Here is a 26,436-nt window from a genome sequence, read left to right as displayed (position 1 = left end):
CTTCTCCCAAGTGCAGGAGTGTCAAAGTAATAAATAACCCGGCATGATTACATTAGTCATCTTATTCGATTAATGCTAATTCTTGTAAATCTCGTTAATCATTCATGATTATAACTTATGTTAACAACAAATCAAGTTCCTTTCATAGCTCAGGTGTCGGTTATACCATACACTATGGGCTATGAAAGTGCCAAGCATTTGTTGTACCAATTGTTATACAACATAAATCAAGATTAGTCATTTAACAAGCAAAGTATTAAAGAGTGAACAAGATAACAAATACAAAACATGTTAGTATCAAACATTAAAGTCCATATTAAGTTTACACTATACTTATTTTTACGCCATTAGTGTAACCTTTTCACCTTGACATAATAAACTTAGCTAAACATAATAAAAGAAAGAAAAATAAATAAACAAAATAAGAACATAAATAAGATAAGAGTTAACTAAGTAAATGAAAGGAAATGAAAGGCATAAACTTGATATTAATGAAAGTAAAACATAAACATTACAAAAAATACAAAGAGAGAAAGCAAGAGCATGATCTTGATCTGGAAACCAAGATGCCTAAATGCATGGCAAATGCCTCCTTTTATAGGCCAAAATTGGGAACTATTGATTTGATGACTAATTGATGAGCGGGTGGCCAACTCTTGACTTGGTGGCAATCTTTATCTTCTCTTGTCTGCCCAAAACGTCATTGATAACATCAAAATTGGAGCCACTCAAAAACATGAAAGTTGTAGGTAATTGCCTTAGCTTTCTTGTGTAAAACATTCAGCTCATTTGGACTTCTAGAACTCCAGATATGGCCAAAATACTGAACAGTGCTCGGGCTGGAGGACAACTTCGGGCTTCTTTGTTGTTGCTACAATTTGGACTTGAAAATGGCCTGTTTAGATCTTGGGCTCCATATAAAAGTTGTAAGCCTATGTCTTATCGTTCCAACCATATAGAGTAGACCTAAATCTGAGATCTATAGCTCTAGATATGACCCAATTACCAAACAGTGTTCCAGTTTGGATTGCACCGACATCTCTTTTCTAATTTTGGTTATCTTTTTGCCCTTGCAATTTAAGTTCTTAAAGTCATCAATCAATCCTTTCATTTATGTGATAGGCCTGCATTTAAAATGAACATTTACCATAAATTAAAGGTATCTTATATTATTAGATATATTATTATAAAACATGTTTTAGTTAAGGAGTTATTGATACTTCAAGTGCAAGATGATGTAAAACCATGATAAAAATGCACTTTTAAGTACTAATCATTATCATTGTTTAATCCTTACGTTAATCTTCCATCTTAAAGTTATCATCAACTTCTTCTTCTTCTTCTTCTTCTACTACTACTACTACTACTATTACTACTATTATTAATATTAGTATTACTACTATTATTATTGTTGTTGTTGTTGTTATTTATAATTTGTACAATTAACCTACCTGTGATTCGACCTCAGTCTTGTTAGGTTATTTATTACTTCGACACTCTTGCACTTGGAAGAAGACATCAATGTTTTGGTCGTGTCACCTTCTTATCTGCCGACTAAAACCTCGCAGCGTTATAATTTTATTTTATTTTTTAAAAATGCAGAGTTAATTAGAAATATATACAGAAATTTGGTGAAATAATATAGTTTTTACTGCGAGTTGGAAACATAATATTTATAACCTTTTGCTATTCCAAATGGCGACTAAATAATTGCATTTTAAAAAATAAAATATGAAATGAGAAAGAAAAAAAGAGAAAAAAATAAAAAAAGATTCCAAAAACATTTTGAATATCTGATTATAACACCAAAAATACTATCAGAAAATCTTAACAACATGAATCAAACGATACTAAAAAAAAAACTAATAGTGACCTGAGTGTGTCATATTTGCTGCCTAATTATGGTGGGTGGTTCATTTTTTTTTTTATGGCAAGTGAAGTCCACTCGAGTCATCTTTTGAGATCTTTCTCGATGTCATTAAACTTTTCTTGTCAAGATCATTTTTATGATATTAATAATGTTGTAATTGAAGTTTTAGTGTGCTGGTAGTATCTTTTTATTTTTCTCTCTCTTCTCTTTCTTCATAAATTATTAAAAAGCAACTATAACGAAGGGCAAATTCTTTGTAACCATAGACACATTTTCTATTAACCTTTATAGTAAAATGACACATTTTCCCTTTCAAAAAAACACATAAGCCTTGGCTTGGGGGGTATTTAGATATGTTTACAGTACTCATTAGCCATTTAATTATTGTACGGGGGTATATATGCTTTTTCCAACAATAAAATGACTTAATTACTCTTGAATTGTTTATAAAAAAATAACGAGGTTGATAAAGGGTATTTTATTCCTTTTTAAGAATAGTTGAAAGTTGACTTTGCCCTCATGGTTAACAAGAAAATAAACATGGACCTACAAGCCTTTTGGTCTTTTCAGTTAGGTTTTCTGGTGAATCTCATAACATGGAGGGTAACTTTGTCTTGTTGTGTTGGAACATTAATTCTTTAATCATTAAAGTTGTTGACACATGCTTACCATGTGTGGGAGACGCCACACCCTTTGAGCAATGTGTGAGGCATCTCCCGATTATCAAACAAGCCCTTTCATTGTGTTATTGGATACATCATTGCATCCTCTTCCACCAGGTGTCATGTGTGTAGTCGTAGATGTGATGGCTTGTTCACTATTTCAATTCTAATCCTTATTCTTTTGATTTCTAATAAATATTTTTATCATTTTATAGAAATTTTATTTGTTTTCAACTCAGTCTTTCAATTCCAATTTAACATATTTTATTTTTTTCTAGTTCGATCCGTATTGTTTTGATTTCTGATTTTTTGAAACCATATAAAAAATGACATCATTTTGAAAAGAAGTTTTTTAAAACAATGGTCAAAAGGTTTTGAGTAGGTTTTCCTTATGCCTATTTTTGACAACAAAGATGTTGCCTTCTTATCTATTGGCTAAAACCTCACAACGTTATAATTTGAATTTTCCTTTAAAAGTGCACAATTAATTAGAAATATCTACAGGACAGTGCAATTCAAAGAAATTAGCAAAATAATATAATTTGTAGATATTACGAGTGGAAACATGATATTTATAACTTGTCGTTATTCTAAATAGCGACATAATAACTGCATTTAAAAAAAAACATATGAAATGGAAAAGAAAAAGAAGAGAAAATAAAAAATAGATTCTAAAGACACTTTAAAGTTCTAATTATGACACCATCAATACCATCAAAAAGATATCAATGAGACAAATTTAATGACATCAAAGAAAGTAATTGATGGTGACCTGAGCAAAGGCGGATCTAGGATGATTTAACAGGGGAGGCCAAAATATTATAAAAAGATATAATTTTTTTAATTTACTGTACATGAATTGTAAAAAAAAAAAAAAATTGCATAATTTAGTTTTATTCAAAGAAGTAACTACAAAACATATGACAATCTTTGTATAAGATAAGAGATTTAAAGTAATACCAAAATGAGTTAAAGCTATGAAGTTAATTTCATCTTCATAATGTATTCATCCTTTTATTTTTGTTGGTCTTTGTACCTATCAAATATAAACATACAAAATATATAAGAAACATTAGCTAAAGCGATGTATTATTTATGTTTGATAAAACTTTGAAATGAAGTAAAAAAATAATACAAAATGATTCTTACATATTTATTTTAATTGTGCTCGTTGTTCTTTCATGGAGTAGAAATCATCAATTATCATATAGATAATCAAATAATTTGCAAGAAAATCATCCTCCATCCGATTGCAAAATCTTGTTTTAATAATCTTCATCATTGAAAAAGCTCGTTCAGTAATTGTTGTTGAAATAGAAAGAGTCAAAATAAGCCGAATCAACCTATCAATGAGTGGATAAATTGTTGATTTTTTTTGTTTCAATCAATCCTTGATATAATTCAGGCATCGATGACATATTCTATAACTCTGAATAATTGGATACATCAAGCTTATAATACTGCAATTGAAATCTCAAATGAGTTTTTTCTTGGTCAAAAAAGGCTTCAGGATAGAACTTGTCAACAAGTAAACATATATCTTCAACATTGAATAATTTATAGTTATTTTTAGAATTTAAAGATGTGCTCAACTTAAGAAGCTCGATTGCCTGCGCATTGAATCTATTATTTAGCTCTTGCAACTATTGATCAATGATAGCTGTAAATACATCAACTCGATAGTGATGCTCAATTGTTATTGATTTTTTTTTTACGGCGAGAACATCCCACACTAGAAAAACAAGCATCCATGTCAAGAACTTCCATGTTTTGATGCTTATAAAATGATGTCACTTCTTCTAAAAGAGTTTCTCATCCATTATCTCTTAACTTTTGAATTAAAGTCTTGGTGGAAGTCACCAAATGCATAGCATTTAAAATATCTTGAGATTTCTATTGCAAAGCTTGGCAAAGCATATCAGTAATTCCTATAACATTTTTCATTATATGCAAGATGCATGCAAAATCAAATGACATTAGCAACTTAAATGAAAAGGCCACATCACCATGTTAAGAATAAGTAGATCCATCTAAAGTGATGTTTTTAAGAACTAAACAAGTTGCCCCATATATTTTTATCAAACCACAAATTGATTTGAAGTGCAAACTCCATCTGTTATCTGCAGATCGTTGCAAACCACCTACTTGATTAACTCCTTTACTCATTTCAATCTCACCAATATCAACTAAATGTTCAATTGTAGTTGCTTGAAAAGCCTGTAATTCATCATTACTCTTGCAAGAAGTGCTAACAATGTTAACAATAAAAATCAAGTTCTAAAAGAAAATACGAACTCTATCTGTTATCTCCAGATCGTTGCAAACCACCTACTTGATTAACTCCTTTACTCGTTTCAATCTTACCAATATCAACTAAATGTTTAATTGTAGCTGCTTAAAAAGCCTATAATTCATCATTACACTTGCAAGAAGCACTAATAATATTAACAATAAAAATTAAGTTTTGAAAGAAAGTGTGAACATCAAATATTTCTCTAGCTGCAGCAATAAGAGCCAATTGTAATTGATAAGCTAACAATGTACATAATATGTATAAGGACAACCATTAATGAATAAAGCTTACAATCCATTCCACTCTCCACTTATATTACTAGCACCATCATACCTTTGGCCTCTCATATTTTGAACATCAAGATTGTGATGAGATAAAACAAAGAAAATCTCTTTCTTAAGAGTTGAAGCAGTTGTATCTTTGACATAAACAATATCCAAAAATCATTCTCTATAAATCCACTTCTATCAACAAACCTATTAACAAGGGTCGTTTGCTCTCTTCTGGATTCATCTCGAGCTTCATCAATAATTAAGTAAAATCTTGCATCACCAATCTTCTGACAAATTGAAGACTGAATATTTCTAGCAAAGATATGTAAAATTTATTTTTGAATTTGATGCGAGGTATATTTAGCATTTTGTGGAGCATTATCCAAAACAAGAGCACCTACTTGTTTATTGTATGATGCTAAACGTTCCAACATTTCAAGAAAATTACCTTTATTTTTTTTTATCCTGAACATTCATCACGTCCTCTAAAAGCATATACTTGAAATGTGAGCCAACGAACAATATCTATTGAAGCTTTAATACGCAATTGATTATTTAGAATTTCTCGAGTACTTTGCCTCTTGACTAGTACTTAAAAGTGCATTTTTATCATATTTTTATATCATCATTTTGCACTTGAAGTATCAATAACTCCTTAACTAAAGCATGTTTTATAATAATATATCTAATAATACAAGATACCTTTAATTTGTGGTAAATATTCATTTTAAATGCAGGCCTATCACATAAATGAAAGGATTGATTGATGACTTTAAGAACTTAAATTGCAAGTGCAAATAGATGACCAAAATTAGAAAAGAGATGTCGGTGCAATCCAAACCAGAACACTGTTCGGTAATTGGGTCATATCTGGAGCTATAGATCTCAGATTTAGGTTTACTTTATATGGATGGAAAGGTAAGACATAGGCCTACAACTTTCATATGGAGCCCAAGATCTAAAAAGGTCATTTTCAAGTCCAAATTATTGCAACAACAAAGAAGCCCTAAGCTGTCCTCCAGCCCGAGCACTGTTCAGTAGTTTGGCCATATCTGGAATTCTAGAAGTCAAAATGAGCTGATTTTTTTACACAAGAAAGCTGAGACAATTGGCTACAACTTTCATGTTTACAACTGGCTCCACTTTTAACGTTATTAATGATGTTTTGGGCAGACAAGAGAAGATAAGGATTGTCACCAAGTCAAGAGTTGGCTACCCACTCATCAATTAGTCATCAAATCAATAGTTCCCAATTTTGGCCAATAAAAGGAGGCATTTGCCATGCATTTAGGCATCTTGGTTTCCAAATCAAGATCATGCTCTTCCTTTCTCTCTTTGTATTTTTTGTATTGCTTATGCTTTGCTTTCATTAATATCAAGTTTATGGCTTTCATTTCCTTTCATTTTCTTAGTTAACTTTTATCTTATTTATATTTTTTATTTTGTTTATTTATTTTTCTTTCTTTCATTATGTCTAGCTAAGTTTATTATGTCAAGGTGAAAAGGCTACACTAATGGTGTAAGAATAAGTATAGTGTAAATTTAATATGGACTTTAATGTTTGATACTAACATGTTTTGTATTTGTTATCTTGTTCACCCTTTAATACTTTGCTTGTTAAATGACTAATCTTGATTTATGTTGTATAACACTTGGTACAATAAATACGTGGCGCTCTCATAGCCAATACTGTATGGTATAACCGACACCTGAGCTATGAAAGGAACTTGATTTGTTGTTAACATAAGTTATAATCATGAATGCTTGACGAGATTTACAAGTATTAGCATTAATCAAATAAGATGACTAATGTAATCATGTTAACAATCTATAATTAGATTGGAACCTCCTTTGTATGTGGTTTCCAATTGAATAATAAGAGTTTATACTATACTTGTTTGACATACCATTAGTGGATCCTCTAACCTTGACATTTATTGTTATAGTTGTTAAATCTTTACGTTAATATTTCATCTCAAAGTTCTCATCTTCATCATCATCTTCTTCTTTTTTTCTTTATCTCCAAGTTCTCATCATCATCATCATCATCATCTTCTTCTTTATTATTATTATTATTATTATTATTATTATTATTACTATTAGTTTTACTACTACTACTACTACTACTACTACTACTACTACTACTACTAGTATTATTATTATTATTATTGTTGTTGTTGTTGTTGTTGTTGTTGTTGTTATTACTTTTATTGTTGTTGTTGTTGTTATTGTTATTGTTGTTGTATTATTGTTATTTATAATTTATACAATTAACCTCTCTGTGGTTCGACCCCGGTCTTGCTTCCCTGTGGTTCGACCCCGGTCTTGCCGGGTTATTTATTACTTCGACACTCCTGCACTTGGGAGAAGACATCAATCTTTTAGTCGTGTCAAGTTTTTGGCGCCGTTGCCGGGGAGGTAAGTTCTAGTATAAATTATAGTAGTTATTTTATTTTCACTTTTCACTTTTCTTGTATATAACGTTGTTTCTTTTCTCTTGTTTCTTCTTCTTTTGTTTTCTTGTTCCTTTTATTCTATTCCTACACGTGCATGAGAGTGTAGTCACATACATCAAGTGGTAGACTTTGTAGGGTATCCTCATCATTACATCAAGTGGTAGACTTGTCACGTACATCAAGTGGTAGACTTTGTAGGGTATCCTCATCATTTTCAGAAAATATGGCCGAAGAAGATAATCAATCACTTTATAATGAGAATAATGAGAATAACCGTGTCAGAACACTTAGAGACCACATGAATCCCACAAGAACAAATGCACCATCATGCATAGTTTTTTCTCCCGATGCATCGAATGAATGCAATGTTTAACCATGCTGATGCCTTCATTGCTTTACCAGGTGGTTTAGGTACATTGGAAAAGATCTTTCATATTTCTTCTTGGGCTCAACTGCACATTCACCATAAACCCATAGGTTTGTTAAATGTTAATGGTTATTATGGTAAGTTGTCTTTTCTTGATCATGCTGTGGAACAGGAATTTCTAACATCTTCTGCACGACAAATCATAATCTCTGCTGCTACTGCTGAACAATTAATTGACCAACTAAAACCCTTCATTCCTATAATTGATCCTTCCATGAGTCGCATAAATTGGTCAACTAAGGCTGATTGACCAACTACAATCTTTCATTCCTGTGATTGATCCTTCCATGAGTCGCATAAATTGGTCATCTACGGGAAGCCGTAAAAAGCTTAGATTGGATTTGAGCCTTCATTTGTGAATTTTTGTGTCTTTTGGTTTTATTATTGTGTTTTGTTATTTCTTATTTTTGTTTTAGTGTGTTTCAGGTTTTGTCAGTGTTCGTTATTTCAGGTGATATCTTCTATACTCTATCTTTCTACCTTAGAACATTGAGGACAATGTCTCGTTTTGGTTGGGGGGAGAGGGTAGTAGTTGATAAAAAAAAAATTATTTTTCATTTCATAAAGCATGTGCATAATTGTTGTTACTAGGATGACAGAGTAAAGGAGCTCTTTTGTTAAAGTGACTCTTAAGACGCATCTTAGTAACCATTCTTAACAAGGTTTATTATAATACTTCTTGAAATATTCAGGTTTACAAACTCTCACATTGTTATCACTCAATTCTGCTCATATACTGATTTAACATGTATTCTTAAACCTTAATTTACACACACACACTTTAACAAATGATTGTGGGTTGCATATTAGATTATTACATTATTTATATTCTTTTGTTAAAGGTAACAACTAAGGGAAAGGGATTGTATATAATTAAAATAAAAAATAAAAAAATAAAAAGAAAGAAAAAAAATGATAATAATAAAAATGTAGATAAGTTTGGTTTTGTAGCCTCCCTAACCTAAGCAATTAAGCTCGTAGGGGTGTTTTAACACCTAATACCCTAAAGTCAACTGACTTGGGACCTATTAGCTCAACGCTTGTTACTTGGGTTGAGGAGAAAAGCTTAAGGAAATCAAACATTGCACTATCTACATATCAGTATCTGCGACCCGAGTTACTAAGCTTGTAGGGGTGTCTTAACACCTAATGCCCTAAGACCAACTGGTCTGGGAGTCATTAGCCGAAAGCTCGTTACATGGGTTAAAGATGCATGGTGTTTTTAAATTATATATATATATATATATTTATATAAAAAAGAAAAAAAGAAAAAAATAATAATCCCAACCCAAGGAAGTTAATGACACGACTAAAAGATTGATGTCTTCTCCCAAGTGCAGGAGTGTCGAAATAATAAAAAACCCGGCAAGACCGGGGTCGAACCACAGGGAGGTTAATTGTATAAATTATAAACGACAATAGTACAACAATAATAATAACAACAACAACAATAATAGTAATGACAATAATAACTATAATAATAATATTAATAATAATAACAATAATAAAGAAAGAGAAGAAGAAGATGATGATGAGAACTTGGAGATGGAAAATTAATGTAAGGATTAAACAATAATAATAACAAATGTCAAGGTTAGAGGTTCCACTAATGGTATGTCAAACAAGTATAGTATAAACTCTTATTATTGAATTGGAAACCACACACAAAGGAGGTTCCAATCAGATTATAGATTGTTAACATGATTACATTAGTCATCTTATTCAATTAATGCTAGTACTTGTAAATCTCGTCAAGCATTCATGATTATAACTTATGATCAAGTTCCTTTCATAGCTCAGGTGTCGGTTATACCATACAATATGAACAAGTTTCTTTCATAGCTCAGGTGTCGGTTATACCATACATTATGGGCTATGAAAGTGCCAAGCATTTGTTGTACCAAGTGTTATACAACATAAATCAAGATTAGTCATTTAACAAGCAAAGTATTAAAGAGTGAACAAGATAACAAATATAAAACATGTTAGTATCAAACATTAAAGTCCATATTAAGTTTACATTATACTTATTCTTACACCATTAGTGTAACCTTTTCACCTTGACATAATTAACTTAGCTAGACATAATGAAAGAAAGAAAAATAGATAAACAAAATAAGAACATAAATAAGATAAAAGTTAACTAAGTAAAGGAAAGGAAATGAAAGGCATAAACTTGATCTTAATGAAACCAAAGTATAAACATTAAAAAAAATACAAAGAGAGAAAGGAAGAGCATGATCTTGATCTGGACACCAAGATGCCTAAATGCATGGCAAATGCCTCCTTTTATAGGTCAAAATTGGGAACTATTGATTTGATGACTAATTAATGAGTGGGTGGCCAACTCTTGACTTGGTGACAATCCTTATCTTCTTTTGTCTGCCCAAAACATCATTGATAACGTCAAACCTAGAGCCACTTGAAAACATGAAAGTTGTAGGCAATTGTCTCATATTTCTTGTGTACAAATATTAGCTCATTTAGACTTCTAGAACTCTAGATATGGCCAAAATACTGAACAGTGCTTGGGCTGGAGGACAGATTCGGACTTCTTTGTTGTTGCAACAATTTGGACTTGAAAATGGCCTTTTTAGATCTTGGGCTCCATATGAAAGTTATAAGCCTATGTCTTACCTTTCCATCCATATAAAGTAGACCTAAATATGAGATCTATAGCTCTAGATATGACCCAATTACCGAATAGTGTTCCGGTTTGGATTGCACCGACATCTCTTTTCGAAGTTTAGCCATCTCTTTGTCCTTTCAATTTAAGTTCTTAAATTCATCAATCAATCCTTTCATTTATGTAATAGGCCTGCATTTAAAATGAACATTTACCATAAATTAAAGGTATCTTATATTATTAGATATATTATTATAAACATGCTTTAATAGACATTTACCACAAATTAAAGGTATCTTATATTATTAGATATCTTATTATAAAACATGCTTTAGTTAAGGAGTTATTGATACTTCAAGTGCAAAATGATGATATAAAACCATGATAAAAATGCACTTTTAAATACTAATCACACCCTCCAACCAGCTTATTACTAGTCCCTAGTAATCAAAGCGTTAAAATAGAAAAACAATTTGCAAATTCAACAAAGCAAGGTATTTATCATTTAACTTCCATTAATCTATCTAGATAAACAAAATCTCATTTAAATATATATCTGCTCAATACCTCTTAACAAGATATTCATAAACCTTTCTTTTGTGTTCAATGTATGAACACATAATTATGGGGCTTTTCTTGGAAGAAAACAAAATTTTTGTTCTAATGTTTAAGGTTAATTTCCTTGGGTTGAGATTATTATTTTTGCCTTTTTTTTATTTTTTATTTTTTAAATATATATACATATAATTTAAAAACATCATGCATATTTAACCCATGTAATGAGCTTTCAGCTAATGACTCCCAGACCAGTTGGTCTTAGGGCATTAGGTGTTAAGACACCCCTACGAGCTTAGTAACTCGGGTCGCAGATACTAATATGTAGATAGTGCAATGTTTGATTCCCTTAAGCTTTTCTCCTCAACCCATGTAACAAGTGATTAGTACTTAAAAGTGCATTTTTATCATAGTTTTATATCATCATTTTGCACTTGGAGTATCAATAACTCCTTTTTATCATGGTTTTATATCATCATTTTGCACTTGAAGTATCAATAACTCCTTAACTAAAATATGTTTTATAATAATGTATCTAATAATATAAGATACCTATAATTTGTGGTAAATGTCTATTTTTAATGCAGGTGATTAGTACTTAAAAATGCACTTTTAAGTACTAATCACACCCCCCAACCAGCTTATTACTAGTCCCTAGTAATCAAAGCGTAAAATAGAAAAACAATTTGCAAATTCCACAAAGCAAGGTATTCATCATTTAACTTCCATTAATCCATCCAGATAAACAAACTCTCATTAAATTTATATATCTGCTCAATACCTCTTAACAAGATATTAATAAACCTTTCTTTTGTGCTCAATGTATCAACACATAATTATGGGGCTTTTCTTGGAAGAAAACAAAATTTTTGTTCTAATGTTTAAAGTTAACTTCCTTGGGTTGGGATTACTATTTTTGTCTTTTTTTTTATCTCTCTCTGTTTTTTTTAACTCTATATATATATACTTTAAAAACATCATGCATCTTTAACCCATGTAACGAGCTTTCAGCTAATGACTCCCAGACCAGTTGGTCTTAGGGCATTAGGTGTTAAGACACCCCTACGAGCTTAGTAACTCGCGTCGTAGATACTGATATGTAGATAGTGCAATGTTTGATTCCCTTAAGCTTTTCTCCTCAACCCATGTAACAAGCGTTGGGCCAATATCTCCCAAGTCAGTTCACTTTAGGGTATTAGGTGTTAAAACACCCCTTCGGGCTTAATTGCTTAGGTTAGGGAGGCTACGAAATCAAACTTATCTACATTTTTATTATCATCATTTTTTCTTTTTTTTTCATGTTTTTTTTTCTTTTTCTTTTCTTTTTTTTTTTTCATGTTTTTCTTTTTTTTTTTTTAATTATATACAATCCCTTTCCCTTAGTTGTTACCTTTAACAAAAGAACATAAATAATGTAATAATCCAATATGCAACCCATAATCATATGTTAAAGTGTGTGTGTGTAAATTAAGGTTTAAAAATACATGTTAAATAAGTATATGAGCAGAATTAAGTGGTAACAATACGAGAGTTTGTAAACCTGAATATTTCAGGAAGTATTATAATAGACCTTGTTAAGAATGGTTACTAAGATGCGTCTCAAGAGTCACTTTAACAAAAGAACTCCTTTACTCTGCCATCCTAGTAACAACAATTATGCACATGCTTTATGAAATGAAAAACAATTTTTTTTTTTTATCAACTACTACCCTCTCCCCCCAACCAAAACGAGACATTGTCCTCAATGTTCTAAGGTAGAAAGATAGAGTATAAAAGATATCACCTGAAATAACGAACACTGACAAAACCTGAAACACACTGAAACAAAAATAAGAAATAACAAAACACAATAATAAAACCAAAAGACACAAAAATTCACAAATGAAGGCTCAAATCCAATCTAAGCTTTTTACGACTTTCCTTAGATGACCAATTTATGCGACTCATGGAAGGATCAATCACAGGAATGAAAGATTGTAGTTGGTCAATCAATTGATCAGCAGTAATAGCAGAGATTATGATTTGTCATGCAGAAGATGTTAGAAATTCCTGTTCCACAGCATGATCAAGAAAAGACAACAACTTATCATAATAACCATTAACATTTAACAAACCAATGGGTTTATGGTGAATGTGCAATTGAGCCCAAGAGGAAATATGAAAGATCTCTTCCAATGTGCCTAGACCACTTGGTAAAGCAATGAAAGCATCAGCATGGTTAAACATTGCATTCATTCGAGCCGACATTGTGGAGACCTGAAGTTCCTCTCCAATTGTTTTTCCAATGATGTCCCCTTGTGTCAAAGCTTCAGGGACGATTCCTAAAACTGGACTACCTCCTAAAAATGCAGCTATTGACACACCTCCCATTAACCCAAGACTGCCTCCCCCATACACTAAATGAATCTTTCTCTCAGCTAGCACCTGACCAAGATGGTTTGCTGATTCTAAAAACTCCTTTTCTTTCCCAGGACTAGATCCACCAAAAACACAGTTTTCTTTCCCAGGACTAGATCCACCGAAAACACAAATATTTCTTATTTGATGACTTGAGGAACTTGCCATTTCTACACACTTCTGTATTTGTTGAATGTATGGGTTGAGTAGAAATGAAAGGAAGGAAAAGAGGGTTTTATAGATGAGAAATTAGAAAGGCAATCATAACATCTATATGTAGGCCAGCTGGAGTCTCACACTCTCTCTCTCTCTTTTTATTTATTTATTTATTTACTTTTGAAAAAGCATGTGTATGTACAGGTAGTTGTGATTGTGGCTCACATCTTCCCTTGGTTTTACGTCCAAGAACGGCTTAAACGCCCTCTATGGGTCGAGGATAGGCTTCCCATCCAGTTTTCTTAAAAACTGGCAAACAGGGTCTTTTTTAGTCAGATTCCCAAGACTAAGTCGATCATGTTCTTTATGAAATAGTGGCCATAAATCATGAATTGCACGATGCACATCTCCACTAGGATGCGTCTCAAGAGTCAATAGAAGATTATCTAAAGACTCCTTACTCAGGCCATCCTTAATGAATTGTATTTTATCTTCACGGTTTATAGATACCATTCCTAAAGAATGACATTGTGTATTACAAGTCCATCTAGCACATCGATGACAGACTTCTAGTCGTTTTGCACGACGTTTCTTTGCAAAAGTGCTTTTACCTGTTCCAGGCATGTGTGAAATGAAGGAATTAGAGGACTCACCTGATAATCGAACCTTTGCTTCAATCAACCAGCGAATATCTTCAGGAATTCCATGATTCATTAACAATCTCAATCTTGCACATCTAGCACGGTAAAGTTTTGTAATCGCATTCTGAGGCAGAGCGGGAAAATACTTTTTCAATTTTTCAAGATTAGTGTCCATTTTCAAATGAGAATTAGAAGAGAGATTCAAAGAATTCTTTTTCAATTTTTCAAGAGAGCGGGAAAATACTTTTTCAATTTTTCAAGATTAGTGTCCATTTTCAAATGAGAATTGGAAGAGAGATTCAAAGAATTGCACAAATATATACACAAATATCAGTTATTGTGGGAAACTGAAAGAACCGACTTAAGTCACGGAGTACCATTATCCGCCATTTGACCGGGGTGAGAGAAACTAGCAAAAATCACTCAAAAAGAAAAACAAAAACAATGTGAGAAAAACAAAATAATCAACCTTTATCTACAAGATCATTCACACCAGATAAATAATCAACCTTTATCTGCAAAATCATTCAAACCAGTTGATTCATTTTCACTAGGAAAATTATTAAAGTAAGCTTTCAAACGATGTCCATTTTCCTTAAAATCATTGTCATTCATTGAATTCTCAATATCACAGGCCCCATAAGGATTGGTCCATCTTAATCATAGCTCTTTAGGGAGTGCATAGAGTTGAGAATCATAAAACAAAACTTTTTGACCAGTATCAATCTTTTGACAATTTTCACAAGTTTTGCAGAATGCATTTTGACAATTTTCACAAGTTTTGCAGAATGCATGTGTGTCCTTGAACATGGTGGGCCAATAAAATCCATTTTGAAAGATTTTTGCAATTGTCTTTTTTGACGAGAAACAACTTCCACATGCTTCAGAATGACAAAATTTAATGACACTACTTACCTCATTGTCGGGAATGAATCTTTGAAATATTTGATCAGGACAATATTTGAATAAGTTAGGGTCATCACAGTAAAAGCTCTTCACTTCGTTCAAAAACTTTTCTTTGTCTTGGGTACTCCAATCAGCTGGTAAATCTCCTAAAGCAAGAAAATTAATATTTTTATCATACCAAGGCATTGAACTAAGAGAAAGTAAGGATTCGTTAGGAAAGTAATCATCGATTAGTGTGATGTCAGATGTCGAATCTGTTGTCACTGTTGACAAAAGATTCGCATCAACATTTTCGGTGCTTGTTTCATTCGTGATTTCTTCCTCAGAATAAACCATTTGCAAATCTTCAGTTTCATCCAATTCATTTTTACTTAAAGTAGATTCAAGTTGATCATAAACTAATTCATCAATATGATCTACTTCTTGTAAATCATTATCATCTCCGGGTTGCTTGCAAATGTTGAAAATATTCATCTCCAATGTCATGTTTCCAAATGATAGCTTCATCAGTCCATTCCTACAATTAATCAATGCGTTAGAAGTTGCAAGAAAGGGACGTCCTAAAATAACAGGAAATGAATTACATGCTTCAACAGGTTCTGTGTCCAAGACAATAAAATCCACAGGATAAATGAATTTATCGACTTGTACTAACACGTCTTCAATTATTCCTCTAGGCACTTTTACAGATCTATCGGCAAGTAAAAGAGTTATAGAAGTTGGTTTTAACTCACCTAGATTGAGACTCTGAAAAACTGAATATGGAAGTAAATTCACACTAGCACCAAGATCAAGTAAGGCTCTTTCAATTTTATGCTCTCCAATAAAGCAAGAAATTGTAGGACAACCAGGGTCTTTATATTTCAAAGCATTATTGTTCTGAAGAATAGCACTTACTTGTTCGGCTAGAAAGGCTGTCTTTTTCACATTCAGTTTCCTCTTCACAGTGCATAGATCTTTCAAAAATTTAGCATAGGAAGGAACCTGTTTAATAGCATCCAGCAAAGGTATATTGATCCTTACCTGTTTGAAAATTTCATAAATTTCAGAATTGTGATTGACTTTCCTTTGTTTGGTCATGGCTTGAGGAAATGGAAGTGCTGGCGGTGAATCAGTCGTTTCTTTGCAATTTTCAGATTCATCCCCTTCCTTACCCTCAGAGATTGATTCATCATCTTTCTCATAAGGTTCAAGAGAGGGTTTTTCAATAACCTTACCACTGCGCAGAGTAGTGACTGATTTGACTTGATCCATGTGTTGGCTTCCGGAACTACTTGCATTTGCATTGTATTGCCTTTTGGGATTTTGTTGTGTTTGAGATGGAAACTTACCTTTCTCTTGGAAACTGAGAGCAGATGTTAATTTAGCAAGAGTATCTTTAAAATCTGTCATGTTTTGAGCAAGTTGAGTATTGATTGTCTCTTGCTTTTCAATGAATGCATGCAATGTTTGCTCAAGATTTCTTCTAGGAGGTGGAGCATAAGGAGGTGCATATCCATGAGAATTTTGGAAATTATGGTGTGCTTGAAACGGTGGTTGTGAAGTTTGTGCATTGTTGTTCTCACTCTTCCAACTGAAATTTGGGTGATTTCTCCAACCAGGGTTGTATGTTTGGGAGTATGGATTGTGGTTGGCCCTTTGGAAACTGTTTAAAGCATGAGCTTGTTCATGGAGACATTCCTTAAAAGAAGGCAAGGTTGGACAGTTACTGGTTGAGTGTTCATTTGTTTCACAGATTTGACACACAATGTTTTCAACAGATTTTAATTGACCACTCTTTTTCAATTCTAGTGCCTCAACTTTTGTAGCTAAAGATGCAAATTTGGCTTGAAGGTCATGATCTTCCCTAAGGTTGTACATACCTCCACTAGATGTATGAGGTTGAGTTTTGCTCGGTGCCTCATATGTACCCGCGGTGTCCCAATTTTGAGCATTTTCAGCTAACAAGTCTAAGTACTCTATTGCTTCATCAGGGTCTTTGTCTTCAAAAGTTCCATTGCACATCAATTCAACCATTTGCCTATCTTTAGGTGTTAACCCTTCATAGAAATGTGAAACCAATCTCCATCTTTCAAAACCATGATGAGGGCAAGTACTAAGCAAGTCTCGATACCTATCCCAACATTTATAAAATGTTTCTCCTGGTTTTTGAGTGAAAGTGGTGATTTGTCTCTTGAAAGAGTTTGTTCTATGAGATGGGAAAAACGTCTTTAAAAATTGTTGTTGCATTTCATCCCAAGCACGAATGGATCCTGGTCTAAAATTTTGTAGCCATGTTTTAGCTTTATCTTTTAATGAAAAAGGAAAAAGCTTTAATCTGATGGTGTTCATGCTACAATTGAAATTATTATATGTGTTGCACACCTCCTCAAATTCCCTTAAATGCAAGTATGGATTTTCCAATTCTAAGCCATGAAAAGAAGGTAAAAGTTGAATAATGCCTGGTTTAAAATTAAAATGAGATGCATCGAGAGGAAAAACTATGCATGATGGTGCACTTGTTCTTGTGGGATTCATGTGGTCTCTAAGTGTTCTAGCACGGTTATTCTCATTATTCTCATTATGAAGTGATTGATTATCTTCTTCGGCCATATTTTCTGAAAATGATGAGGATACCCTACAAAGTCTACCACTTGATGTACGTGACCACACTCTCATGCACGTGTAGGAATAGAATAAATGAAAAAAGAAAACAAAAGAAGAAGAAATAAGAGACATGAAACAAAGTTATATACAAGAAAAGTGAAAAGAAAAAGAAAATAAAATAAATATTATAATTTATACAAAACTTACCTCCCCGGCAACGGCGCCAAAAACTTGACACGACTAAAAGGTTGATGTCTTCTCCCAAGTGCAGGAGTGTCGAAGTAATAAATAACCCGGCAAGACCGGGGTCGAACCACAGGGAGGTTAATTGTACAAATTATAAACAACAATTATAAAACAACAATAACAATAACAACAAGAGTAATAATAATAATAATAATAATAATAATAATAATAATAATAATAATAGTAGTAGTAGTAGTAGTAGTAGTACTAATAATAATAATAATAATAATAATAATAATAAAGAAAGAGAAGAAGAAGAAGATGATGATGATGAGAACTTAGAGATGAAATATTAATGTAAGGATTAAACAATAATAATAACAAATGTCAAGGTTAGAGGTTCCACTAATGGTATATCAAACAAGTATAGTATAAACTTTTATTATTGAATTGGAAACCACACACAAAGGAGGTTCCAATCAGATTATATATTGTTAACATGATTACATTAGTCATCTTATTCAATTAATGCTAATACTTGTAAATCTCGTCAAGCATTCATGATTATAACTTATGTTAACAACAAATCAAGTTCCTTTCATAGCTCAGGTGTCGGTTATACCATACATTATGGGCTATGAAAGTGCCAAGCATTTGTTGTACCAAGTGTTATACAACATAAATCAAGATTAGTCATTTAACAAGCAAAGTATTAAAGAGTGAACAAGATAATAAATATAAAACATGTTAGTATCAAACATTAAAGTCCATATTAAGTTTACATTATACTTATTCTTACACCATTAGTGCAACCTTTTCACCTTGACATAACTAACTTAGCTAGACATAATGAAAGAAAGCAAAATAGATAAACAAAATAAGAACATAAAATTAGAAAATTAGATAATGAAAGAAAGCAAATTAGATAAACAAAACAAAGTATTTGAGTAGTGTTTTTCGATTTCTAACTTTTCTTTTCTTGTGTGAATTTAGAAAATTATACATATGAGTATTGTAAAGGTTGTTAAAAATATTTTTTTGACACTACATGAAAAATAAAATATGAAATCAGATTGTAAAACAAATTGTAAAATCAAATACAATTATTAACAATTAATTTATTACATAATTTAAACACCTTAAAATACACGGTTAAAATAAAAATTTATACATAGTATAAGTAACTTAAAAATACAATACAATTATTTATGTCTATAGATTTTTATTTTAACAATTAAAAAACTTAAAATAAATAATTTGTTGGTGTGTCATATATATTAAAACTAGCTTTGTTTCCTTTATTTTCATTATTAGTAATAATATCAATATTGTAAACATTAGTGTTGCTACTAGTATCAACACTAGTATTATTAATGTTTTTTTAACTGAATATTATTTGAATTTTCTGAATTGATATCAATTTGAATATCAAAATCATCTCTAGTACCATGACTCTCTATATAAGCATCATTAGATTTTATTTTTCTTCATCACTTTCATCTTCTTAAACATTTTTTCTTCGGTTGCATTATCAGTAACACCAAGCAAATCAAAGTTTGATAAACCATCATGATTTTCTACCTTAATTATCCAATCATCACAAGATAAGAGATTATCTAAAACTACATCAAAATCATCAACTTGGTTTTTGACTTGGTTTGCATTCAATTTCAAATTACCCATTACAAATACTAAGTCATTAATTTTTTCCTGGTGCAAATGATTTTTTATTTTATTTTGTATGAACCTAAATAATAAATTCAAATTTATAACTCATAAGATTCTTATCAAATATTTAAACATTAAAAAAAATATTGTAAAAAAACACATTATCTTAAATGTAGTCTAGTTACGCTTGCATTCAAATAAAGTGCAAGTCAAGCTTAGAACTCGGATTACAAACCTTTAAAATTCTAGACATTCACCCTTATAAAAATTCAACCACTAAGTTCGAGTTTTATATCCCTTACTATCTTGATAACCCTTTGTTTAAGTTGTAAATTAATTTTACACATTTTAATTGTAATAGACACCATTTTTTTTAACTATTGATATAATTCAATTTTAATATTGACATTAATCTTAAAATTAAAAAGTTATAGCTATTAACAAAATTTTAAAATAAAAAAGTTGTTAGAATTTTATAATTATTAAAAAATTAAGTTTCACTATTAAAAAAATAATGGTTTTAATAGAAAAAAATTAAAGAGTATAAAAGTTACCTCACGTGCGGGATGATGGGGTAAATAAAAAAATTTTCTTTTAGTCAGTTTACTTTAATATGCATCAGTTAATTATGGTTACTATCTCATATTAATTTTTTTTATATCAACATTAAATAAAAATTTTATTTTTTAATATAAAATAAAAATTTTAAATAATTTTTATTATTTATAAAAAGAAATGCAATATTTAATTATTATTGTTTTCAATTATATATAATGTTTCTAACTGGTCTATGACAGCAATTAAACATCATGATTGGTGACCATGAAAATAAAAAATATACCATTTTACCAGAAACTTGTTTATACTGTGTTAATTCGTTATTTTTTATGTTAATTTCCTAATTTGTCCAAAGTACCACCACATCCTTCTCCAACACTACTATATATACCCCCCTAGCTTCCTGCTTGGTGTCTAAGAAAGCTCTTTTCATCCATCCTTCAGTTCTTGAACTTTTGCTTGCAAAATGGAGCTGAATTTGGTAACAAAAGACACAAGCTGGTGGGTATTCACTCTTCCAGCATTTCTAGGTTCCAAAGGTCTTTTGGATGGCTTTATTTTGTTCTCTCTATCCATGGCCTTCGTGTCTCTTGCTTTTTTTACATGGGCTTTTGCTGTGGGTGGTGTTGCATGGAAAAATGGGAGAAACCAAAAAGGTCACCGCTCCATCCCCGGACCTCGAGGCTTACCGATCTTTGGTAGCCTTTACACTTTGAGCCGTGGCTTGGCTCACCGCACTCTTGCTTCCATGGCTTGGAAACGAGCCAACACCCAGCTCATGGCATTCAGCCTCGGCTCCACTCCTGTTGTTGTGGCTTCTGACCCTCATATTGCCCGAGAAATCTTGACCTCTCCCTACTTTGCTGACCGCCCTATTAAACAGTCGGCTAAAAGTCTCATGTTTAGCCGAGCCATAGGCTTTGCGCCTAGTGGCACTTACTGGAGGCTTCTGAGGAGAATAGCTTCCACTCACTTGTTTTCTCCACGGCGCATTTTAGCCCATGAATCTCTTCGCCAGCTAGAATGTACGACCATGCTGCGTAACATTACGAACGAACAAAGACTCAACGGTTTTGTCACTCTAAGAAAACACCTGCAGTTTGCCTCGTTGAACAACATCATGGGAAGTGTTTTTGGAAAGACATACGACATGTCGCAAGATAGGCAAGAGCTTGAGGAGCTTAGAGACATGGTCAGTGAAGGTTTTGAGCTGTTAGGTGCTTTCAACTGGTGTGACTATTTGACATGGCTCAACTACTTTTACGACCCATTTCGTATACAAAAGCGTTGCTCGAAACTCGTTCCTCGAGTTAGGAAGCTCGTCAAGGACATAATCGCAGAGCATAGACACGGTGAGCCAGGAGAAGTTGGTGATGATGGTGATTTTGTTGATGTTCTTCTGTCTTTGGAAGGTGAAGAGAAACTTCAAGATGATGATATGGTTGCTGTCTTATGGGTGCGTGTCCTTTACTATGCATCAAGAGCCATTACTAACCGATATTTTTTAAAAGTTTTCTGACTCACGGAGTTTGGTCTTGCAGGAAATGATATTTAGAGGGACAGATACAACTGCTCTGTTAACAGAGTGGGTCATGGCCGAGTTGGTCTTGCACACTGAGGTTCAAGAAAAGCTCCGTAGGGAACTTGACATGGCTGTGAAAGACAGGAGCTTGTCTGAGGTGACCGACTCCGAAATGTCAAAACTACCTTTTTTGCAGGCCGTCGTGAAAGAGACTCTCAGGGTCCACCCACCGGGCCCACTGTTATCCTGGGCCAGGCTGTGCAGCTCGGACGTCCAGCTCAGCAATGGAATGGTCATCCCCGCCGACACCACTGCCATGGTCAACATGTGGGCCATCACACATGACCCGCATGTCTGGGAAGACCCACTGGAGTTCAAGCCAGAGAGGTTCATAGAAGCTGATGTGGATGTCAGAGGTGGTGATCTGAGGCTTGCACCGTTCGGGGCTGGGCGTAGGGTGTGTCCTGGCAAGAACTTAGGGCTCGTCACCGTGACCCTTTGGGTGGCCAAGTTAGTGCACCATTTCAAGTGGGTTCACGATGGTGAGCACCCAGTGGATCTCAGTGAGGTCTTGAAACTGTCTTGTGAGATGAAGTATCCTCTTCATGCTGTGGCTTTGCAGTTGAACAACTAGGTATCTAGGGCATTTCCCGTGTGGGGTTTGCGGACTTATTATAATTAGTTGTATACTGACTATTCTCCTCTACTATATGTTATGATTATATCTATCATTATCTCGGCTATGTTTGCTGTTCGGTATTTTGTTATTTTCTTTTTAAATGGCGCCTATTTTGTGATATTTTACTAGGAGTCTGAAGTTGTCGCCGTAATCAATGAAATTGGAAGACTGATGTTTGTAGTGTCTGCTCTATCTTTCTACATTCACATTTCTATATTTTCTAAACTTTTTTTAGTTTTATTTAAAAAAAAACAATTGAATTTTGAAGTGTCAATGGAGAAATGAATTTTTTAAAATAATAAAATTTATTTTAATATATTTTTAAATATACTATACTTTCAAAAAGTATTTTTTATCGAATTAAATAGACATTATGACAATTCCAAAAATACACAAACTATTTGAATATTTATAGTCCCGAAATGTAACGTGCTAAATTGAAACGTCAAGGCATATTAAATAGTTAAAGGTTGTTTGGTTTCGGATGAAAAGTCAAGGCAATCCAAAAGACGCTACCTTATATATATATATATATATAAATTTTTTATTTTCAAATTAATATTTTTAAATTATTTTGATATGATGTTAAAAATGATTTTAAAAAATAAAAAAATATTAGTTTAATATAATAAATAAAAATTATTTTAAAAATCAATCCAACTTAGACTGATTTAAATATGTTGAACAGAACTTGCTAGATACCTGTATTTTGAATCTGTTCAGCTTTCTGTTTTTGGCATTATAATTCATTATTTGAATAGTGAACAAATCATTATTTTTTAGATCATCTTAAGTAATACACAATTCATAATTTAATTTCTTTTTTCTGTTTTCTATGCCTACGTTTAAGCTATTAATTATTTCCTTTTGTCCTAAGAATAATTATTTTTAAGCTTTTATACAAATATGTTTATTTATTTCTTCTCTTCTCCTTTTACTATAGAGTGTTATTATATAGTCCATCATTATATTCATGAACGCTGGAGTTTTTTTCCCCAAGTGCTATAGTAAAAAACTTATTCATGTCTAAATCTTTAACATTTGCTATGTGTATATTTAAAAAATAAATCTTTAGAGTAAGGATTTATAAGAATTATAACATTAATGTAATTATTATGAAATTTAATATTCTTGATGTATTTAGTCATATGATAGATATCTTTATCCTAAGATTGGCATCAAAATGGCAATTAGGCTTTTTAAAAAAATGACATTAAGATCATAAAATCAAGGCCCTGTTTGTTTGAGAACAACTTTGCTTCTTCTTTAAGTAATTGTATGGCCTGAGAAATTTCACCAAAAAAATTATAATGACAATTGTTTAAAAGGATAAAGAATTGCAATTCATACATGCAATATTTTATTTAACCAAGTGATTCTTGCAATTTCTTCCCGATGTCAATTTGTTTTACATGTTGTACGTTCTTTCAACCTAGCCTGTTGACTTTTCTTGTGAAATGTGGATGGAATTATACCAGCAAACCGTTAAAAAATTATCATTGATAAAATATGGATTCTAAAATTATAAAAAATAGTAAAAAAACTCAGTCATCTATGTATAGATGGTGAGTGTTTTATTGGAATAATGTTATTAAAAAAAAATTAATTAATTTTCATAATAAGTTATAAACAAATTGCTTTTTATTATTTTTTTATGATATAATGGTGTATTGTGAATTCATCTTTGATTTTGAGGACAACATCAAGACTGGGTTAGCTAGCATGTTGGGTTTTTGGTAAGAGATGGGGGTTTCTAAGATGCTAGTTATCTGTTGTAGATTCATGTATGATTTTGGGGGCGACTTCAGTACTGGGTTTGTTGACACCTTGGCTTGGCTTGGGTTGCTCGGTTGTTTGTTGTAAGTGGATGTTTGATGAGCTATCATCCTCCGGATTTGTTTAGTGTGGAGGAGTTAATAACTAGATACAGGTCTTACTTATGATGTACCGAGTTGCATGATTGTTCTTGAAAAAATGATGATATGGTGTAATTGGATGAGATTTTGATTGATTTTGCATGAGATGATAGTGGTTTCTTTTTGTTTTGGGCAAGTATAAATACTTTGTTATTATGCTAGATTGTTTATTTTAAGTATTTCTTTTAGATTTTGTTGGATTCAAGGGACTACATATGGATTTTGTGTCTGAGATTAATTAAGACAATCATGCTTCATTTTCTTTTTTTTATATGCTAGTTTATAGAATATTTAATAATTCATTCTTTCTCTTGAAGAGTCCGGTAGAATTTATATAGTTTCGTTGGGAACGATTGTTTTGTTTCTTGGGGTATTTTCCAGAGGTCTAGTCTTGTTTCATTCTCTTTGGTTTTAGATTTTAAGGTATTGAAATCCCTATGTTTTGGTTGGGTTCTCAAAGATTGGTGGTGTTATTTTTTATGTTTATTTGTTTTGTAATTTGGCGTTAGGGTGTGCTTAAACTCTGATGGTTATTGCAGTTGTTGGTTAGTCAAGGGTTTTTATACTAACTAGGTCGGTTCACCGTACATTTTCATTTTGTGTTGCATTGCTTGGTTTCTGTTTGGCTCATTTGATTTTTTGAAAAACTTGAAGGTTAGTTTTTGTGATTAAAATGCATGATTTTTATTATGAAATTAGACAATTGTTTTGGATTTTCTAACACCTGCATTAATATGCTTTTTTTTCTTTGTTGCTTGTCTTATCTATCAGGGTTTTGATTGCTTTATTATTTTTTCAAGGATGTTTCAATTGCCAATATTTATGAATTTGAAAGTCAACCAAGTTCACATGATGTGGATCTGACACATTTGTCAGATCTAAAATCCTTGAACTTAGTGGACTATCAAGTCCAAAGCGCATAGACTTGGCAAAAAAGCTAAGGCCACATTAACGTGAGTTGAAATGTTTGTAAAATCTAAGCAATGGAGGCCTGATATATTTGTTAGACCCAAGACACTAGCCAAATCTAAAGCGTTCAGGCTTGGTTTCGAGGTTTATTAATCATATTTTAAGCAGTTGATCAATTGTTTCTTATTTTAAATACAATGGTCATTAACAAGATTTCATGTCGTGCACTTCTATCGGCGAAGAAAACAATCATGTCTAACTCCTTAAATTTGAAGGTTTTATCACTCTCTTTTACCATGTTATTTTATTACTTAATCAGTTGTGCACTTTTATTGATGAAGAAAACACTCATATCTAACTCCTTAAATTTGGAGGTGTTATCACTCTCTTTTACCATATTTTATTACTTAATGAATGCAACTCAACTTCTCCTTTACCATGTTTTATTACTTAATCAATGCAGCTCAACATCTTAATTTCTTATTGCCTTTAATATGTGTTCCACTTACTTTTCTAAATATAACTTAAACATATCATGTTATTATATTAGTCCTTTATTTATTTATTTGAATTTTGCATCACAAGAAAAAAATATTATTTAGTCTTGCTCATAATTAGTTGTTTTTTGTGTAAAATCTAACAACAAGAAAAAAAATATAAGATCGTTGACTTTCTAAGCTTTGATGTTGTACGTGCCCGAATGCGTTGATCATTACTCATATCAACATGCATTATTTTTATTTAGTACTTCATCATAGTCTTAAAAGATATTTAGAGTTTAATTTTATTTTGTTGGAAATGATTTTATTTTGTCATTCATATTATATTTGAAATGTAGATCCATTGCAAACTTACATGTGGGTCAATATCATTCTTGTTAACATGCATTATATTTGCAATGTTTTTTTTTATAAAAAAAGTAACATGGTTTTGACATACTTGTCATGTCCAAAGAACATGAGTGTGGCATGATGGGCATACCCAAAGTGCCTGGACTTTGTGTCGGCCAAGTTCATAGAACGTGAATGTGGCAATTAATCAAATTCAAAGTAACGTAAATCTGACATGTTTATCAAACTCAAGTAAATATAAATTAAGACATTGCAATCATGCTTAGAAAACACTTTTTTTTTTTTTGAATTGTCTTGTAA

The 26,436-nt window shown here is 32.0% G+C and overlaps 1 protein-coding gene across 1 annotated transcript; it reads left to right on the top strand.

Moving 5' to 3' along the window:
* The first annotated feature begins 20,691 nt into the window (after positions 1 to 20,691).
* On the top strand, positions 20,692 to 22,430 carry LOC105118817 (cytochrome P450 78A7-like). The gene is made up of 2 exons (XM_011016859.1): positions 20,692 to 21,715; positions 21,801 to 22,430. The coding sequence occupies exons 1-2, from the start codon at positions 20,726 to 20,728 to the stop codon at positions 22,413 to 22,415; spliced, it is 1,605 nt and encodes a 534-aa protein (XP_011015161.1). The 5' UTR covers positions 20,692 to 20,725; the 3' UTR covers positions 22,416 to 22,430.
* The last annotated feature ends 4,006 nt before the right edge of the window (positions 22,431 to 26,436 follow it).

Source organism: Populus euphratica, unplaced genomic scaffold, assembly GCF_000495115.2.
Source record: "Populus euphratica unplaced genomic scaffold, PopEup_1.0 scaffold2220.1, whole genome shotgun sequence".
In the NCBI taxonomy this organism is placed as follows: Eukaryota; Viridiplantae; Streptophyta; class Magnoliopsida; order Malpighiales; family Salicaceae; genus Populus; species Populus euphratica.
This window is presented reverse-complemented; position numbering and strand designations above follow the sequence as displayed.

What these genes read in the sequence shown, in the direction of transcription:
- LOC105118817 (XM_011016859.1), top strand. Translation starts at nt 20,726, where the DNA reads ATGGAGCTGAATTTGGTAACAAAAGACACAAGCTGGTGGGTATTCACT. An exon ending in ATATGGTTGCTGTCTTATGG is followed by an intron (nt 21,716 to 21,800) that starts GTGCGTGTCCTT and finishes TTGGTCTTGCAG; the next exon opens with GAAATGATATTTAGAGGGAC.